Source organism: Rhododendron vialii, chromosome 4a (assembly GCF_030253575.1).
Source record: "Rhododendron vialii isolate Sample 1 chromosome 4a, ASM3025357v1".
NCBI classification, from domain to species: Eukaryota; Viridiplantae; Streptophyta; class Magnoliopsida; order Ericales; family Ericaceae; genus Rhododendron; species Rhododendron vialii.
Genome location: NC_080560.1, coordinates 15,102,999 through 15,124,298, shown reverse-complemented (window position 1 = coordinate 15,124,298; position 21,300 = coordinate 15,102,999). Strand labels below are relative to the sequence as shown.

General features: G+C 36.2%; 1 protein-coding gene and 1 long non-coding RNA gene across 3 annotated transcripts; both read left to right on the top strand.

The window, feature by feature from the left end:
- The first annotated feature begins 3,049 nt into the window (after positions 1–3,049).
- On the top strand, positions 3,050–8,296 carry LOC131322682 (uncharacterized). Of its 2 annotated transcripts, XR_009198916.1 has the most exons (5): positions 3,050–3,159; positions 5,870–5,965; positions 6,052–6,147; positions 6,238–6,381; positions 8,162–8,296. It is a non-coding gene; the product is annotated as an uncharacterized LOC131322682 (long non-coding RNA). The 2 variants fall into 2 exon arrangements; XR_009198917.1 differs by lacking the exons at positions 3,050–3,159; positions 5,870–5,965 and adding an exon at positions 5,182–5,258.
- Positions 8,297–16,272: 7,976 nt separating this feature from the next.
- LOC131322712 (transcription factor JUNGBRUNNEN 1-like) lies at positions 16,273–20,952 on the top strand. The gene is made up of 3 exons (XM_058354134.1): positions 16,273–16,876; positions 18,138–18,427; positions 20,329–20,952. Exons 1-3 carry the CDS (start codon positions 16,603–16,605, stop codon positions 20,896–20,898), a joined length of 1,134 nt encoding a protein of 377 aa, XP_058210117.1. The 5' UTR covers positions 16,273–16,602; the 3' UTR covers positions 20,899–20,952.
- Positions 20,953–21,300: the final 348 nt, after the last annotated feature.

Here is a 21,300-nt window from a genome sequence, read left to right as displayed (position 1 = left end):
TGCCCCTGATCATCAACAGGTTTAACATGTGGGTTTCTCTCATCAATGTCAAGGAATCCAACAAACTCTTCATTCTCATCTACAAATATGTCATATAATCTATCATCATCACTCTCTTGGTAAGAATGGTCACTATAATACACACTGTCACTGGAAGACTCAGAGTTGGCATCTCCCATGTGTACTTGGTTCACATCCTCTATGTTCACATCATCCAATCCATTACCCTATTCCATATTATTACCCTCTTGAAACACAAACCCAGATTCTAAATTAATAGGCCCTAAATCAATGTAGGGTTCTACATCCAAATCACACACTTGAACATGGGATTCCAAAGTTGGCCGAAGGTCAACTTGGGGCTCTGCATTCAAATCAACTTGGGCTACACTATTCTTTGAACTGCCCACCTGAATCTCAATTACCTGGGCCTGGGTTACACTAATCTTTGAACTGCCCACTTGACTCTCAATTGGGTCCAATCCTCCTACATGTTCTAAGTAAAGTACAATAGTCCTATCCTTGTGCAAAAAATCCAACATCTCATATGCATCTTTATCACACCTAATAGGTACAAGCCCATTATCCAAACTTCAATTGGGCTTCTTACTGTAAAATAAGACATTAGGAGCATTCCCAAGTTGTTGGATCAGGCCATCCAACTCAAGCATTGACAAATAATCTGAGTTCAATCCATTTACTGTGTCTATCTTACCCCCATTGTACACTTTCCTGGGCTTAAGAGTAAATGCACCACCATGATGCACTTCAATGGAAAAGTTAGTAGGGTAAATAGGGGCTCCTGCGTAAAAAGCACCCAAAAAAAAAATTCATACTTACATGAATCCATGACCATATACGGTCAAACAAATATGGGACCACAAACTTTGCTTTTATGCAAAGAAAAACAACAAGAATAGCAACAACTACCCAAAAAAACCATACTTTAATACTCTACCCATTATAAAGATGCTTTTATACAGTAAATAACCCTAAAATACCTCCACTCAGTCCATCTGCATATGTATATACGTATACATCTATATATTATACATATTCTATATATATTTAACCACATGGACTAAAAAGCTCATGCATGTCTTCATTTACTAAAGCCAATCAACTTTAAGCCCTCGGATAAAAAACAAATCAACTTTAAGCCCTGAAATTGAGATGATCCAGTTTAGATTCATACCTTTCAGTGATGCATTCCAGTCGTCAAAGGCCATCGTCTCTATCAAGGGTGATCAAAAGTTTCACTCTGTACTTGACTTTTGGGATCTCGTTCAAAGTATGCGTATACATATGTATGTATATTGCAACTGGAAAAGAGGTGCATGCTTCAACGCACGCGATATTCATGTGTGATGATGGGAGAGGTGAAATACCAAGCTTGCCCTTGGTTTTGACGGAGGGAAGAAACGGTGTGAGCCCCAGAGACCATTTAAACACAAAATTGATACTTTGGGAATACAATGTTAGCAATTGGTATATTGGGGACCAAAATAGCACTGCGAAAATAGATTGGGGACCAAAAAAGTCAAAAAGCCTTTTTTTTGGAAAAAACCTTCATGCAATTGACCACATAGACTTTTGATAATTGAAATTTCTTTTGGCAACTATATATGAACTGCACAAGAAATTTATCATTCTTCTTTGAAAATTACTAATTTGATGTGCAACTTATATTATCTTATGCATGCATTACACTTGAAATTTCATTGAGAATCGCTTATTATCTATATCTATAACGAAAAAAAGAAGAAGAAGATTTCCCTCATTGAAGGATAAACCTCGTTTCCACACCAATGATTCTAATCCTTCCAATGTTGGTGTCAAATATTGGGCGGCAATTTTGACACTCCCCATTTCTATATCCACACTTTTTTTTGGGTATTGTATTTTCATGATTGGTTTTTTTTTTTTTTTTTGACAAATTAAAGGACAATGTTACGAATATTTTGACAACAGACTAAATGATATATCTATGTAAATATGAGTACACAAATTATATATATAAATGTACATATGAACAGTCCGATTTGGTTAATCAATGGTTCCATGCCAAAAAACAATGAACAGAACTCTATATGGTGTTCAAATTTATGCAACTGGGACCCAACCATTAATCCGGCCGGACCATAACGTACTATTGGTTTGGTTAGGACCGGAAATAGATGTATACGCCTTGCATTTTATGTTCAATAACAAACCATCATATTGAGATAGATGAACCCTTTTTGTTCTATAAGTAATTAAAATGATGAACTTCATGGCTGCGAGCCATGCTTTTCTACCTTTTGAACTCTGATCGAAATAAGAACATAGAAAATTTCACAAATTAGATGCAAAGGGCAATAACCAAAGCTAAGCACAAATAAATAAGACCCAATACAAATTAAAATTATTCTCGCAATAAAAATAAATCTGTCACCAATATCCGAATAGAGAAATTCCTTTTATTGTATTTTGATCATGAATTTAATTGAGTGAAAAGTTCTTGAAATCACTACTATAATAATAGATAAATACCACATTAAAGAGATTCACAAAGATCACGGATTTTAGTGAAAGCGTGATAAAAAATTGTAGGCTAACTTTTTAATCTCAGTTTAAATCAAAAGCTGAGATAAAAAGTGGTACTTAGTCACGAAAAAAGCAAGATAATAGATCTTCCTCTTGCGACGAGATAAAGGAAAAAAGACTTCACCCTTACCATATGATAGAAGACTTTAGCGCGGAAAAGAGAGAGATAAGGACCTCGCTCGTGCGGTGAGATAAAAAAAAAAAGACCTCAGTACCCTTGCGGCGTGATAAAAGATTTTGGCCCAAAAAATGGCGAGATAAAAGATATCGCTCTTGTAGCGAGAAAAAAGATTATGATAAAAACCGAGAACTTCTAAATTTTTGTGCTCATTCAGGCGTGCTTGGAAAAGTAATTTAAAGGTTATGTGCTCAAAACGACGTCATTTCACGTTAGCCCAAAATAAGCCCTAATTACACTCTCCACTCACACGTTGAAGCTCACTCATTCTCTTGGCCTCTTCGATACACATTTCATCTTCATCCTCACACGCTGCTGCTGCCTCTTCGCTCCCATCCTCACACGCCGCCGCTGCCGCCTCTTCTCTCTCCACCACCACTGTGAAGGAAGAAACGGTGCGCTCCCTCTCTGTGATTTCTTGTATTCGTCCATTATCCTTCTCCAAAATGTCTTTTGATTTAATCACTGGCATGGAAAATCGCATGGGAGATGAAGATTTTCATGTATTTTTATTCATTAATGTAGTCAACCTTTCGTACTTTACACATTCAGTAGACTCACATGTTGTTGCTATGGAATTTACCGACATGACTTAGGTAGTTTTTAGTTTCCTAGAGAAGGAATGGAATCGTTATTCCTAGATCTCCTCATGGAATGGGCTGCATGGCCATGCAAAGCCTTGTAGTTTAATTAGTCTTCCCTTGCATTAATAGCTTTTGTTTTTTCTAAACGAGGCCTCTGGTTTTACCCCTTCACTGTTGCTCATTCACTGTTGTTGCACTCTAACAGACAGGGCCTAGGGAAAAAAGAGATCAACTCTTTAAGATTTGGCTTTTTATTTGTCATTGAATAAAAAATTGCATATTTATTGATCAAATCATTTACTCCACCGTCTACTAGATCGCGGGAAATCATTCAAATTAAGAACTAAAGCTCGTTTCTTTTTCTTACCTAGAAAAATTGAAGCCATAGGGCTCTATCCATTCCCAACATGCATTTTTTTTTTTTTGCATTGGGCGTATTATTACTTATTTTGATGATCCTCGATACAGAAGAAAGAGTTCGGGAATTGCTTTTACTAAATATGAGACTCTAGAAGTGCAAGATCAGCATTCCCTTTGGTTTGCAAAACCAAAAAACTATTTTTTTCAGTGAATAGGGATGTGATGCATCAATGGTTCCTTTTTTCTTTTTTTTTTGCATGTGAGTTTTTAATTCTATATTTTAGATTTAAAGTTCAAATCGGAAGTTAAGGTATCCTCACTCCAGTCAAACATCAAATGTATATCTATCTTATGTGGGAATTTCCTCCTTGGAGATTTTGTTTTCAGTATGGTTTTCGGCTCACTAAACAAATCCTATCTTAATGAGGGAGTTTAGCGCCTACCTTGATCATATATCTTTTCTCAAGATTATCCTATAGTACAGAGCTGGGCTTCCGTCGTTGACTTCTCTTTCGGAAATCCGACTATTAAAAGCTTTGGCCTTGTGTGGGCATGCATCATCTCGTTCACTGTTCTCATAGCTTGTTGAAAGATGTGTATTCAGTAGGGGTATTTGGAAGAACGATGTTAAATAATACTACGAGGGAGTTTAATACTGATTGCTGAACAATACTACGAGAGAGTTTAATATTAAAAGCTTTGGCCTTGTGTGGGCATGCATCATCTTGTTCACTATTTTCATAGCTTGTTGAAAGATGTGTGTTCGGTAGGGGTATTTGGAAGAACGATGTTAAATAATACTACGAGGGAGTTTAATATTGATTGCTGAACAATACTACGAGGGAGTTTAATATTAAAAGCTTTGGCCTTGTGTGGGCATGCATCATCTCGTTCACTGTTTTCATAGCTTGTTGAAAGATGTGTGTTCAGTAGGGGTATTTGGAAGAACGATGTTAAATAATACTACGAGGGAGTTTAATACTGATTGCTGAACAATATTTTTTATACGGTCCCATTTGCCCCACTATAAATTTAATTAGTCAAGATTTCTGTTGTTTGAAACATTTGAACCCAGCATTTTTTTCTTAAATTTACTCCTATCTTAAATTCCAAATTGGGCTGCCACTAAATAGGACAGTAGACCCAATGCTCATCCTTTGTTCAACTGAATTTTCTTTTCTTAAAGCTGTAGAACAAAACATCTTTAATGTTTGTCATGCCTTTTGTAATTCGCAGAATATGCTTACATTGGCAATTGGTGCTCGTTCTAGTATGCCTTAGAACCTATATCATGATATGTATAGTCAACAACATTGGATTGGTTTCCAAATGTGACAGGCCTTGTATTCTTGCTTTGAAATATCCAAGTGTCAACTAATTTGCAAATGTAGAAGATGGAGTACAACATTGTGCCTTGCAGTCAAGTTTTTGAATTGAAGCACTTAACCAACTATACGTTTTTCTACATTCAGGGACTGTGAACTACAGAATTGTGCATCAAACAACAAAGTGATTGTCGCCAAAGAGCTCCATTCATTCCAAAGACCTTGGTAAGCTCACTATGTGTTCTTTTTCAATTTGGTTCCCTACATTGTGTGTTCTTTTCCAATTTGGTTTCCTACATGACAATTTTTGTACGAGGCCTTCCTAGTGTATTGATTCAATTGTGTCTGTGTTTCCCAACATGATAGTTTTTCTTACGATTTTTGTACGAGATATTCCTAAATGTGTTTCTCTTTTGTAGTTATATATTGGGATAGAAAAATCCATCCAAGATGGATAGATCTTGGATGCTCTAAGGACCGTATATATTGGGATAGAAAAATCCATCCAAGATGGATAGATCTTGGATGCTCTAAGGACCGAAGTTCAAAAGACTATGAAGATGGAGTTCAACAATTTCTAAACTTTGCTACCATTCATGCAAATGATCTTGAATCTATTCGGTGTCCATGTATACAATGTGGGAACTTGATAAGACAACCTATTCCAGAGATAAGAAATCATTTGTTTGTCAATGGTATTGATAGAAGTTATAGTACATGGATATGGCATGGAGAACCAGTCACCGGTAGGGCATCACAAAGTGTAAACACTCGAGATTTTTTGGACTTTGAGCATTATTGTTTGAGCCCTTTTCTTAACCATATTATGTTGATAGTACTTACAAGTATTGCCTCCTTGAAGTGCATTCAAAATCTACGACAACAGTAAGGAAATACAAAGTAGTTGAATTATTAATTGGAAAACAATCGAGGTATCAATGGAATCTCCCTCTTTTTGGGTTTTTTTGGATTTGTTTTTTTTGTTTTTTCTGATTGAAATTATCGTATTTGTCTACAGTGCCCGAAACAACCTACAAACATAGAATATGGTTTCTATGTAATGAAATACATGAAAGATTTGATTAGAGATGAGAGGATCTTAAGCAGAGGAAATGTGAGACTTATTTTTAACCTGTATTTCTTTATATTGCTTTATGAATAGAACTGCTAACTTGTAAGTATTTTTTTTTTCAATCTATTGCAGTTCAATGGAAAAAAAACTTACACGAAAGTCGAAATTGATGAAGTGCAAGCCGAGTGGATAAAGTCCATGAACGAAGTATAATCAGCTTATACATGTAAGTTAGCTCTTCGTTTGTTTAGCTGGCTTTGATCAAGAATGTAGGTTGTAGCTTTGATGAGCACCCAATATTGTAGATATTTGGTGCGACTGGTCCCATTTTATGTTGTTTTAACTTGCGTTTATTTAGCTTTTATAATGATATTGCACGTCAAGTGTATTTTTAGTGTTTTCAGATAAAACGTGCAAATAAGGCGCATTTCAACACCATGGATAACCCAAGTACTTCTAAGTACCCGAAGACCCTGTCGGCCCTTTAAAATCTATCTAAGTTTGGAACAATGACTTTTCGGAAAAGTATCGATTTTCTAGATTAAAAACTGGCGGTAATTTATCCTTGAATTTTTCTAAGAGTAACTACAAAATTGCAAGGTTTTATTTGAAGAGCAAGGTCATGTTTTGAGGCATTTCCTCCTGTGAAAAATGTGCAGTTTTATGTTTTGTACCAAAAGTGAGGGGTTGACATTTTAATTTAATTGAAATCTTGAAATTCTGGTAATGCCACGTTTCCAAATGGGTGGTACTTTCTTATTTTCATTAAATAAATTAAAGTAAAGAAAAGGTAAAAGAAAGGTTTAAAATATAGTCTTTACTTAAGTTTAGAGAAAGAAAATACAATGCTGAGGAGCTGTGAAGCTGCTGGGAGCTGCCTGCTAAAGCTGAGGCTAAGATGCAGATGCTGAGGAAGTTGCTCGGTATCGATACAAGGACTTTTGACCGGCCATAATGAAACGGAGAGTAAGCCAGGCTTCAGCATCTCGATACGGGAACTTTTGTATCGATACGGGTTCACTACAGGAAACTTTGGATTGCAGCCAAAACTGCTCGGTATCGATACAAAAGTTCTTGTATCGATACGGGAGGCTATCTGACAGCTTTTTGACAATTTTCAACTTTCCATTAGTAGATACCTTTTAGGATATTTTGCGTGGAGATAGAAGGTCTCTTGTATAAATACCTTTCTCTCTCTCACTTGTAGGTACGTAGTTAGTTTAGGTTAGTTTTTTAGGTTCTCCATTGTTGTTGCTCAAGTTTTCAAGCTTATTTTCCTTAGAACTCAAGTAAGTATTTGGTTTCATTTACTTTGTCGTGTATTAATGTTGTATCTACGGACTAGATTCTCCTGAATATCAAGTTTGTTTTCGTTTTTATCAGTTAAATAGCATGTCTCATTTTTATGCTATGCTTAGTTCTTTACATATGTGTGAGTAGTTTTTTGGCTAAATCTTGGGTTAATATATCTTAAAGACTTAGTTCATTGGTTGGTTCTCGAACTCTTGGGTTTAAAATCATGGTTTTCAGAATTGGATTAACCTAGCCATACGGTCTAAACGAGGGGTGTTAACTCCTTGATATGATGTTTAGTCAAACGGTCTTGGTGAACGACATACCGAGGGCTCGTGGCCTCCTACGTGTTAGATTCATTAGTAAAACAAGTCGGTTTGATTCTGATAAATCACATTTTTTGATAAACGTAGTTTTTAAAGCTAAATCTTTCGAGTGTGAGCGCGTGGTTGTGACTCTCACTTGAGTTATAATCAAGAACCGATAACGGCCTTAGTTACGGGATGGATGATCCTTAGGCTTGCCTTTTTTTAGTTCATAAAGCACATTTTTAGTCTTTTTTCCTTAGTATTTCCACTTTCAAAGTAAAACCAAGTTGGCCGTCTTAAACGCCACAATCCACCATATAAAATCTACATTCTGAATAAGCTGTTACCGATTCCCTGTGGGTACGATCCTGGTCTTACTAGTTATTATGCTATCGACGATCTAGCCCTAAGCTTGGGGTTTTCAACCTTTTTTGAAGGTAAGGTTATTGGCTAAGCAAGCTTGTTAATTGTGTTGCATTGGGAGTGTTGAGATTAGTTTCAAGCTTTGGAGAGTCTTAGATGATCAGTTTTGGGGGGGCTGCTACTAGATGGTGGTGTGGCTATTAACTTATTCATTGGAGTTTCACGTAGTTTATGTGGTGGTTCTAAAGAACCAAAAGACGAGGTCAACTTCTCCCTCTTAGAAAATGCCAAACCAAACCTGAAAAGGCCATACAGAGTTACAAAGTTAAAAGAAGCGATTCAATAATGGCATTTTTGGAATTTACAAAGTTTAAAGTGTAAAAATTGCGTGTCACTTGTCGCATCCATGTTCCTCTTCACGAAAAGTCATTTTGCTATAGTATATAATATAGATATAGATGGTTCTCTATAGATAGTGACGAGAGATTCAACTGAGAGTCTTCTGAAAGAAAAACTAGTAAGTGAGAGCCCTAATTTATTGCAGATTCACAATCACATTACTATTCCAACAGTTTGCTCTGAAAGTGGTCAGACAATGACATGCTTCAAAACAGCTATCCAAACCATTCATTTGTGCACAGCAGTTATTTCCAAACCTAGTAGACAACACTGAAAACATAACCAACTTCCTTTTCTTCTCTCTGTCTTCCTATCCGTCTAATAACTATCCGAACCATTCATTTGTGCATAGATTTTCCATAGAGGGGTTTCTGGGACCCACTTTGGGGTCTCACACAAAATATCAAAGTTGTTCTATACACAAAGAATGGCTGTAACTCTGCAAGCCATCACCATAAAATGCCCACAATGTAAGCGATTCAGTAATCGCTTCAGGGAGAACCGCTCACCCGAGATACTCAACCAATTCTCTCATTTTCTGAGTAAGCATGGTCTTGCCTCGAGCCCTTTAGAGAAGAGAGAGGTATTGCTCTGGACTAGGATGGTGCTGCTCTGCTTAAAACTAGGCTAGGAAATGCGCCTCCCCCTCTATTCTATAGGGTGCTTACACATTCTCTGAAAAAGGAGAAGACTTTTTTCTTATGTTAATTTTGCTGTTGCCATGATGTTGATGTGAAGTGCTCTATTTGCTTGCTGCTGTTTCTACTTCTCTTGATGCTGCTACTTTTTGCTTGGAGTTCTTGATCTTATATATGCCTGAGTTTGGTTCTAAAGATTTCTGTTGGATTTAGGCATGCTCTGAGAATGATGAAGTGCTTGAAATTGGCTTCAGAGAATGACAAAGTGCTATTTGTTGTAGCTTAATTAGGACATAACTCTATGCTTGTGGTTCAAGTTTTCTTTGTCCTTATTCTTGTTGAAGCTTTTGTTCTATATTTTTTATGCATTTTTAGAAATTTGATTGATCTTAGATTGAAAGTAGGCTTTCTGACATGATGTTTCTATCTATGACATGTTTTGTGCAAGATGCAGTATCAGTTATGTATATTTCGTATTGCTATGTCTTTTGTTTTGGAGAAGATAGCTACGGGCCGAATATATATTTTACGTGTATTTATTATTGGTTAGAGATTCGGGTATTTTTTAAATGCAAAAAGAAAAAGAAAAAAAGAGATGCATCTTTCAATCACATTTCTAGACTGTAATGATAAGAACATTTAACCACGCTTTTAGACGAAATCGTGATCTAAAAACTAGAAAAGATCAAGCATAACTATTTTCCATCTCATTTTTTAGACATGAAAGATCACGGTGTTTGGTGGTGATTGTTATCTATATATAATCATGGTTTTTCAGGAAAAGCGTGATAAAAACCCAGGAAAGAACACACAAAATGAGTTTCCATCTCGGTTTTGCCTAGAAACGATTACGCCTTTTGGCCGTGATTATTTCTATCTTTCAATCACGGTTTATAACAGTGATAAAAAAGAGTGACTTACAATCACTCCCAGATCTATCACAGTAGCGGGAGTGTGATGGAAGACTAACAATCACGGCCAATAGCTGTGATTGTTATGCTTTATTGTCGTAGTGAATGATGTGGTGTAGCTTGAGTGGCCCGGCTTCTCCTCTGGCGAATATGTTGTTGGATCCTAGTGGCAGTTTCGGTGGCATTTGCTGTGCCCGGAGGATTTATTTCCTGTGTTTAGTTTATGTTGTTTCCTGTCTCCCTCCGGTTTCAGAGTGGTTTGTTCCCTGCGTGGAACCTATCCCACCTTCTATGGGTGTTTCTGTTCCCTCAGTGAGTTGTGCGAAGGGGATGACGGTGAGGTTGGTCAAATTACCGTTGCCGTCCTCATTACTTGTAGCGTATTATCCCTGTGTGGAGCTTATTTTCATGTGTATTTGTGAGTATCCACCCTTCGCCTTGGGGATTCATCCTTGAATAACTCGATCGTTGAGGTCTGTGTACCAGACAACGAACACTAGTCTCTAGGAGTCTGTAGCCTCACGGCAGTTTTCTGTTCTTTCTTGAACAATGAAATTGTTTGTTATAAAAAAAAAGCCATAAATTTAGTCTAACAGCTCTACCCTCCCAAGAGAACTTGATAAGTGATAAGTGACAACTCAGTACTCCAAATATTAGAGGGAAACCCCGATAATTTCTATGGCTATTCGGATTAAATTCTGGATTTCCTCCTACCTGCACTTGTGCTAATCCTTAATATCTCCAAATATCAGAGGGAAACCCCGATAATTTCTATGGCTATTCGGATTAAATTCTGGATTTCCTCGTACCTGCACTTGTGCTAATCCTTAATATCTCTCTCTCTCTCTCTCTCTCTCTCTCTCTCTCTCTCTCATCCTACTTTTCCTCTCTCTTGTCCACATTATTTTTTTTCCCTTCAAAAAATCCTTGGGCCAACAATTATGCTGTGAGTGCCGACTAAGGAGTATAGATTTTGAATCAAACAGACATTTGGGTTCATTTCAGGTCCTAGAGTCCCATCCAAATAATCACAACCCTTGATTTTGCATAGAACAATTAATTTATAAAGCATTCTTGTGAAAAATAAATTCAATCGTAGGGCTAGGTTAGGCCGCCTTAATTTAACACCACAATCTCGCCTTCAAATATAAGGTTGAAAATCCTAAGCGTAGGGCTAGGTCGTTGATAGCATAATCACCGGTAAGACCGGGATCGTACCCACGGAGAATTGAAAATAGCTTAATCGGATTGTAGGTTTTATACGGTGGATTTCGGCGTTTAAGACGGCCAACTTGGTTTTGCTTGAAATGGTGGAAAACTGAGGGAAAAGACTAGAAATTTGCTTTAAAAACTAAAAGAGGCAAGTCTAAGGATAGTCTAACCCTTGACAAAGGCCGTTACCGGTTCTCAATATAACTCAAGCGAGAGTCACGACCGCGTACTCACGCCCGGAAGATTTAACTTTAGCGACTACGTTTATCGAAAGATGAGATCTAACGAGCTAAACCATCCTATTTTCGCTAATGTATCTAACATGTAGGAGGCCATGAGCCCTCAATGTGTCGTTTGCCAAGACTGCTTGACTAAACAACATATCAAGGAGTTAACACCCCTCGCTTAGACCAAAATGGCTAGGTTAATTCAATTATGAAAACTATGATTTTAAGTCCAAGGGTTTGAGAACCAACTAACCACCTAAGTCATTGGGATAGATTAGCCCAAGACTTAGCTAAAAGATTACTCAACCATAGCTAAAAGACTAGATATGGTAAAAAAATAAAGCAAAAGATTTAACCGAAGAAAACGAAAATAAACTTGATTTATGCAAAGATCCAAATCGTAGCTACAACATTAATAAACGAGAAATTAACACAAGGCAAATACTTATTTGAGTTCTTAAGAAATTAAGCTTGAACAATAATAGAGATCTCTCCTACAGAGAGAACTAAAACTAGAAAATAAAGTAGGATCCTTGTAAAGAGAGAGAGAGAGAGAGAGAGAGAGAGAGAGAGATGAGTATTTATACAAAAACATCCTCTCTCTACACAAATATCCCAAAAGTATACTTCTAATGGAAACTTTCCATAAATAGGAGATTGAAAAACTACAAAAATCTGCCTGGAAGTCATAGGTATCGATACCCTTTATTAATAGTTATCGATACCCTTTATTAATAGTTATCGATACCCTTACGTCTGGACAACTTCTGGACTAAAATGGAACAAAAAGTTATCGATACCATTGTGGAAGTTATCGATAACAATCTGCAAAACTGCAGATTTCAGACTGAGGCTTCAGCTTCAGCAAATAGCTCTCAGCAACTTCACAGCTCCTCAGCATCTTATTTTTATTCTCTAAATTTAAGTAAAGACTACATTTTAAACATTTATTTTACCTTTTAGAAACAATGATGCCATTACCAGAATTTCAATATTCCAATTATATCAAAATGTCAACCCCCACTTTTAGTGTAAAATAGAAAACTACACATTTTTCTCTAGAGGAAATGGCTCAAAACATGACCTTACTCTTCAAATAAAACCTTGCAACTTTGTAGGTACTCTTAGAAAAATTCAAGGATCAATTACCACCATTTTTAATATCGAAAATCGATACTTTTCCATAAAGTCATTTTTTCATATTTAGACAGATTTTAAGGGTCCGATAGGGTCTTCCTTGGAAGCACTTGAGCCATGCATGGCGTTGAAATGCACCTTATTTGCACGTTTTATCTGAAAACACTAAAAATACACCTTACGTGCAATATTACTATAAAAGATAAATAAACGCAAGATAAAACAACATAAAATGGGATTAGTAGCATCAAATATCTATACTATTGGGTGCTCATCAACCGTCGATAAGTACTTGATTAATTCATCCAATTTGGAATCGTGTGGGCCTGCAGACTAGTAGCATAAGGTGCAGTGCTAACAATATTTTCAAATCGGGATATGTATCTTATATCGTTTTTTCAGTTGTATACATTGTATCGGAATACATATCACGTATGATAGGGGTGTACACTGTCCGAATTGGTCCGGTTCTCTAGAAATTCAGTAACCGGACCATTTCAAACGGTTCTAGAAAATTGGAACCAGAACCTAACTAATATATGCATGGAATCTAACTTGATCCAAATCACAAGACCCGCCTGGTTTTGGTTCGGTTTCGGTTCTATCCAATAAGCATCCAAACACTTATTCACAAAATATGAACTCATAAAATTAAAAAATAAGAAGATAATCTGCCAGAATAGGAAAGGAAAGAAGAAAATAAAAACTTTCCTAATAAATGAAATTTCATCTCTAAATAAATTAAGTTTAGCAAGAAAAAGATTAACTTACCAAATTCAAATATATATATTTATCTAATTACACACATATGTATATCTATATTTATCTTAGTTTTAAACGGTCCGGTTTGGTTCTAACCACGGTTTATTAATTGAGAACCAGTAATCAAACCAAAATTAACGGTTCTTATTTTTTTGAACCATAACCTGACCATAGTACCGCAGAACTGAACCAAATATGACGGTTCGGTCCGGATTGGACCGGTTTTACGGTTCGGGCGATTTTCTTGAACACCCCTAACGTATGATACGTGAGTTTCTGTTATTTAGTTGGACAAGATTTTCGGAAGAGCAAAACACTAAAGACAAGAGTGGGGAATGAGACTATTTATATTACACTGGAACTCAAAGTTTTTTTTGGCTTGGTAGAAAATAGCTAGACCTATCCCTATTTATAGTACTCCATAGAAGGCTCTAGTACAAAGATATTTTTATACAAGATAAACTTTGAGATAATTCTAGAATTACACATGTGATTAATTCTCACAAAAAAGCTCTAGACATTTCGCAAGGATATTCTAGAGCTTATAGAGATAGATATTTTAGTGCGTGTTCCTAAAGACTAGATATTTATTTTTTCTTCAATAATATCTTTCATTTTTGGATTTTGTCAATTGGACTTGTTTGGACTTAACTTTTTGTGTCAAAATACTAAATTTAGTTTATGCTTCAACAACATTAATCATAATTAATATAAAAATACATTAAAAAGTTGATACACCTAATAACACCAACAAACTATGTTACTTTTAAAAAAAAAAATTTAAGAAGCAAAATTTTAAGTCTCTCAACTAGAGCCTACTACATTAATATTTCATGTTCCCTTTGCTAGGGAAAGAAAGGTCTGGCAACAAAACACAATCGAACTACAGTTTTTTCTTCTATACAAGCCTACATTAAGGTTGAATTTTATCAAATGGTTTGAAAGATGTCATAATTAGATCAAATGACTTAGATTAATACATTTGGGGTTCCACTTTCAGAAATAAGGTCCGACTTTTTCCTAATAAGTAATCATAGGATACATACCGAATTGGGATACACGTATAAATCGTAGGATACGCGGTCGTATCATAGGATTTCTATACAAAAAGGATACAGGGTGAGATAGGTATCGTTCTTCGAAAGAGCTAGACGATACAAATCGTAGGATATGTATCGTGTATCGTAGGTTTTTAAGAACTGTGGGTATTAATAGCATGGAAAAGGGGGAGAAGGAAGATCAAGGTGAAGCACTACCAACAAATTAAGCGAATTTTTCTTCATTTTTTGAATTAATTTTGAAAACATATAAGAAATTGACACATGGACTACAAATTAGGCGAATTAGTATATAATTTTATGCAACTATTAGTATTCTTTTTTGGAAAAAAAACCTTCATGCAATTGACCACATAGACTTTTGAAAATTGAAAATTTCTTTTTGCAACTATATATGAACTGCACAAGCAATTTATCATTCATCTTTGAAAATTACTAATTTGATGTGCAACTTATATTATCTTATGCATGCATTACACTTGAAATTTCATTGAGAATCACTTATTATCTATATCTATAACGAAAAAAAAAAAGAAAGAAGAAGAAGAAGATTTCCCTCATTGAAGGATAAACCTCGTTTCTACATCAATGATTCTAATCCTTCTGATGGTGGTGTCAAATATTGGGCGACAATTTTGACACTCCCCATTTCTATATCCACACTTTTTTGGGGTATTGTATTTTCATGATTGGGTTTGTTTTTTTTTTGACAAATTAAAGGACAATGTTACAACTATTATGACCGGAAAGAGTTTGATCCGAACAGTTTCAAATAGTTTTTTATTGAACGGTTCAAATAAAAAATGCTCAAATCAAGCCTTTTCCGGTCTTTTTTTTTTGCTGATTTCTCGCTCGCACTTTTAAAATCATATTCTGCACACATTGAACGGTTCGGATCATAAAATTTTGATCGGAAACTATGAGATTGAGATTTGGGGTGTTTTTTTAGGTGTTTTTTTTGGTGTCCCTTGAACCGTCCCGTATATATATGAACAATCCGATTTGGTTAATCAATAGTTCCATGTCAAAAAACAATGGACAGAACCCTATATGGTGTTCAAATTTATGCAACTGGAACCCAACCATTAATCCGAACCATAATGTACGGTTGGTTTGGTTAGGACCAGATATGGATGTATACGTCTAGCGTTTTATGTTCAATAACAAACCATCATATTAAGATAGATGAACCCTTTTTGTTCTATAAGTAATTGAAATGATGAACTTCGTCACTGCGAGCCATGCTTTTCTATCTTTTGAAGTCTGATCGAAATAAGAACATAGAAAATTTCACAAATTAGATGCAAAGGGCAATAACCAAAGCTAACCACAAATAAATAAGACTCAATACGAATTAAAACAATTCTCACAATAAAAATAAATCTATCACCAATAACTGAATAGAGAAATTCCTTTAATTGTATTTTGATCATGAATTTAATTGAGAGGAAAATTCTTGAAATGTTGTGGTGTAGTTTGGGTGGCTCGGCTTCTCCTCCGACGAATAAGTTGTTGGATTCCTGGCGGCAGTTTCAGTGGCATCTGCTATGCTCGAAGGATTTATTTCCTGTTTTTAGTTTATGTCGTTTCTTGTCTCCCTCTGGTTTCGGAGTGGTTTGTTCCCTGCATGAAACCTATCCCACCCTTTGTGGGTGTTTCTGTTCCCCTAGTGAGTTGCATGAAGGGGATGATGGTGAGGCTGGTCAAATCTCCGTTATCGTCCTCATTTTCTGTAGCGTATTATCCTTGTGTGGAACTTATTTTCATGTGCATCTGTGAGTGTCCACCCTTTGCCTTGGGGATTTGTCCTTGGATAACCCGGTCGTTGAGGTCTGTGTAGCTTCATGCGGGCAGTTTTCTGTCCTTTCTTGAGTAATGAAATTGTCTGTTATAAAAAAAAAATTACCATAAATTTAGTCCAGCGGCTCTACCCTCCCAAGAGAACTTGATAAGTGATAAGTGACAACTCGGTACTCCAAATATCAGAGGGAAACCTCGATAATTTCTATGGCTATTCGGATTGAATTCTGATTTCCTCCCACCTGCACTTGTGCTAATCCTTAATTAATAAATATCTCTCTCTCTCATCCTACTTTTCCTCTCTCTTGTCCACATTCTTTTGTTCTCTCTCCGTTATTTTCTCTCTCTCCCTCGTAATCGCTCCAAACAAGGATACGATTGAGAAAAGGATGCGCGGACTTGAGGTGAAGCACATTGACAAGGGAAAAGGAATTATTCAGGAGATAATCAATTGCCCAAATAGTGATTATGTGGGTGGTAAGAAAGAAAGGATCAATCATGTCGATAGCGTAATCGATTCGTTTCCACCGGGTTATCGATTCTGCCCCACGGATCAAGAATTGGTGGTTGAGTACTTGAGGGAGAAGGTCGGGAGAAAGCGTTTGCCGTTAAACAGGATAATGGACGTCGACCTTTACTCCTGCAGCCCTCGACAACTCTCCGGTCATCTCTCTCTCTCTCTAGCTCTATATTTTTCTTTATCTTTCTTGTTTTTGGTTTTCTCTGTTGTTTTTTGTCGAGTAGATTGTAGATTTTCAAGAATGTTATCTACAATGCTTTTGAGTAATATACAAGCAATCATACAGTCCCTTTCGTGTACAGATTCAAAGACAGTTAGTTTTGGAATCGTCTAAGCATGTGCGTTTTACATAATAAACATGGAGGCAACACACGTTAAACATTGGTTCCAAAAACATCCGTATCTAAATTTGTGCAGGCATTTGCACCCGTATTTTATGTTGAGTAATATGTGAAAATAGGCTCTTTGCCAATAAAAAGAATTGTGAAAAGAGGCACAAAACACTACAAGAAAGTTGGGATCTCCTAACAGTTTTTTTAATATACATACATACACCAAAACCCTAAAGTTTATAGTAGCTTTTTTTTTTTTTCTTGTTTTTTGTGAATTAGATTGTATTTTGGTTGCAATTTCCAAGAAGATTTTGTAGAACACTTTTGAGTTTTGAGTAATTGTTTCGAGTGAGAAAAAAAAAACAGAAACACAAAATATATAAAATAGTAGTCGACATATCGACTGAAGATGAGTCTTAAACCCGAAACCTTGAACTAGATATAAACACTTCCCTTTGTTATTTCTATTCTAAAGTATATATATATTTTTTTTGGTGAACGGCTAAATTTCTTGTTGAACGGCTTCCTATTCAAAGTATACTTATATAGTATTTGCTGATAAAAATTTTTTTAACAGAGAGACTTTATTAATCAATCGTACAGGATACAACGATTAAAAGAAACAAGAGCAACAACATCACAACGAGATAATAACATCCCAACAAAATTGGCATCCTACACTCGATGATCATAGGCCACTCAAGGCCAGGATGGTTACACTTTTTTTTTTAACGGCAAAAGAAAATTTCATTAATCTTGAAGTTGTTACAAGACTAGTGCAGAACATTCACCCATGAGCACTAAATAACCTCTGGGTTAGAGGAGGGAGAGATCATTTAGTCAAGGACAGTGTCTTGCCCCACTCCCTATTTCCAACACACATTTGTGTGGATTGCGTACGATTGTACGAAAAAAAAAAGGTTTCATGTCAAATTAATGCGTACAAGACTATATACTTCGTTTTAGACCATTTCAAGTTATTTGAATCGGTTTCTTCTGCATTGACATTCCAAAAACTGAAAATCCATATACTCACCTGGGTTTATCTTTCTTTCGAAATGAACAATAACAGAGATGTACGAGCTAAAACGAGAAGAGGAATGGTACTTTTTCACGTCGAGAAACAAGAAGTACCCTAAAGGAAAGAGGCCGAACAGAGCCACAGGTAACGGCTTCTGGAAGGCTAGCGGAGCCGATAGCCAAGTTAGCAATGGTGGTAGCATCGTTGGGTACAAGAAGGCACTAGTATACTACGAAGGGCCGGCAAGATGTGGTGTCAAGACTGATTGGAAAATGCAAGAGTATAGGCTTGCCAACCATGACACTCCATCCACTTCTAGGGGCCAACCTGGTGACATGAAGGTACGTAACTTCAATGTATACTCTCCAGTCTCCACTTTGTTAGATTTCAACTAGTGGTGTGCCCGTTCGATGCACGGGAAAAAAAAATTCATATTGTTTTTTTTCCTTTTCGTTCCTGTGTATCAAACGGGCACGCAACTAGTTGATAGGAAAAAAAAAACATCAATGTGAATTTTTTATTGTCTCGTGCGTCGAATGAACACAATTTTGATCGATAGAAAAGGTAATTTAAAAAACTCATCGATATAGGTTTGTCTCATGCGTCAAACGGACACAACTTTGATTGATAATTAAAACATATAGATTAGAAAAAAACATCATGTGGGTCTTGCAGAACTAAAACTCAACTTCTCCCCCTAAAATCACTCCCTCACATTAAGACCCCTCCCTATATTCTCTCTCTCTCCCCCTTCTCTCCTCCCTCCCCCCACGTTCCTCTCTCTTTCTCAATTTTTTTAAAATAAAAACCTCAAAATTCTAGGAATTTAGAATTGAGGGTTTGATAGGTTTTTGGCCTCAACTACATTTTTTTTATATTATAGTATAGATAGATAGATAGATGTTTATTTGTGTATATGAATTGGTGCATAATGATGTACACAACACAATACACAAACTTAGGCCCTGTTCTTTTAAAACTATTTTGTTTTAAAGGTGGTCAACATTATTTACTTCTTTTACTGATTTTCTTGTTTAGTTTTTGTCAAAAAATTTAAGAGCAACAATTCATCATAGCGAGAGAAATTAGAAAAGTATAAACAAATAAAGTAAAGATGAAAAGAGTGCAAATAACATACCACTAAAAGTAAAAAAAAGAAAAAAGCATAGTTATTTTGAACTTTTTCCATCCTTAGAGAACTTTTTTTGTTTTTGCTAGTAAAAATTTACTTTTTAGAATTCTCTCATCAAAATGAATGATTAATCCAAAAAAATTGACCCAATCCTAACAAAAAATTAGAACAAATACGAACACAAATACGGAAAACAATAATTTGGCAAGAAAAGAGCCCTAGGTATATGACATTAGATGTGTACGAGATGCACTCTTAAGACCTTGTTCATTTTGGTATTTAGATTTTGGATTTTGAGTAGAAAGAGATAGAGAGATAAATAAGAGTAATGATTGAGAGAAATTTTATTAGGAACCGTGCGCTGAGAGAAAGTCAAAAACCAAGGTCTTAATGTCACGTAATATTGGGAATGGCAATAGGTCAGTTCAGCCTCGTTCTTTGCCAAATCCGAACCAAATCAAAGACCAAAAAATTTCGTGTACAGATTTTTGGTCGGTTCAGCCTCGTTCTTCCTTCAAGTTATCGAGAGCATGTATCCTTTTCTCAAATTATTTCTCTTGCATCTCAACAAATTTTATTAAAATATAATTCCTCCCTCCTCTAACTTCAATACCCAACGTGGGACCAAAATCCAACGTCTTACGAGCTTTCTTAAAAAGAATGGAACTCCTATTCCGAATGTCATCAGAAGATAAGGAAGAAGTTGGGACCTTCCTATTTTTGTGATTTAATTAGTCGGCCTTAACCCCAAGCTCCATAAGAAATTTCTTCTTTTTAATCTTCCTTCTCGACCGTCTCAACTCCTTCCCTATTATGTATAGCGTCAAGGGAAGATCGATCTCCCGAAAATCTGCTCCCAAATTTAATGCCACAGAAATTAGAACATACTCAATCCTTTTTGATACGTTGCAGTGCACTTCCACATACTTTTACACGCATATACATATGACAACATACTATCGAATCTTAGTCATTGCTTTATGGGTTACTTTAACCAATGGCACTCCAAGTTTTGACGTATTTTTTTGTAGAAGAATCCCATTATAAGTCATTTTGATTGATCATCAAATATCATTACGAACAACTCCAAGAACATCTATTTTCTTGCAGCTGGATGACTGCGTCCTATGTAAGATATACAAAACGAGAAAAGCGAAAGCAAATCCAGAAAACAACGACGAGGATCAAGAGGATGAAGAGATGCAAGTTCCAACTCCCAATGAAGAGTGGCCAAATACAGAATGCCTTGACAAGAACCAACAATGTTCACATAAAGGAGTTGAAGAGATGCTGCCAAATGCAGAAAATCCAAGAGACATCCAGCAGTACTGTTATGCCCAAGGGATGCAAACTGCAACTCAAAATGAAGAGCTGCTGCAAAACGCGAAAAATCCAGGGAACATTCAGCAGTATCAGGATTATCAAGGGACGGAAGTTGCTGTAGCTGAGGAAGAGTTTCCAAATGCAGGTGATCCACAGCCACATCACAACATGAGTCACCATGAATCTCCTCGGCTGCTGCCATTTCCCGATACACTGGACTACTACAATTGTTATGATCAAGATAATCCTAGATCTTATGATGTTTGCTTCAATGGCTCAGTTGACTATATGCAGCCGCTTGATTACCTGCTTGCTCCTGTTCAGTTTGACAGCTTCGATTATGATCTTTTCCCTTGATCAAAGTGTACAGACTAAAGGAGATCTCCCTGATTTTGGAGAAATTATTTTATGCTCCTGGAGCATTGCTCCACAGGGGCCTTGCAGCACATATTTGTGTGGTGGTTCAGATGCCTTGAAGAGTAATGCTCCAGGAGCATAAAATACTCACTCTTAATTTTCGGAGACGTTTAAAATTTCATGTACGTTTTCTTGGTTCTTTATTAATGAGTTTTTCATTTTTAGTTTGAGTTTATCTTAGCTTGAGAAACTTGGAAAGAAAGAATATTGGTCCCATGTGGATACAAACAATCCACAAAAAGACACAGAAGACTGGAAATTTTGGGGTTCAATATCTTTTGGTTTTTAGTGTGGTGTATTTAATATGATTTGGTTGTGTTTCTATATTTCTTTTGATTTCGC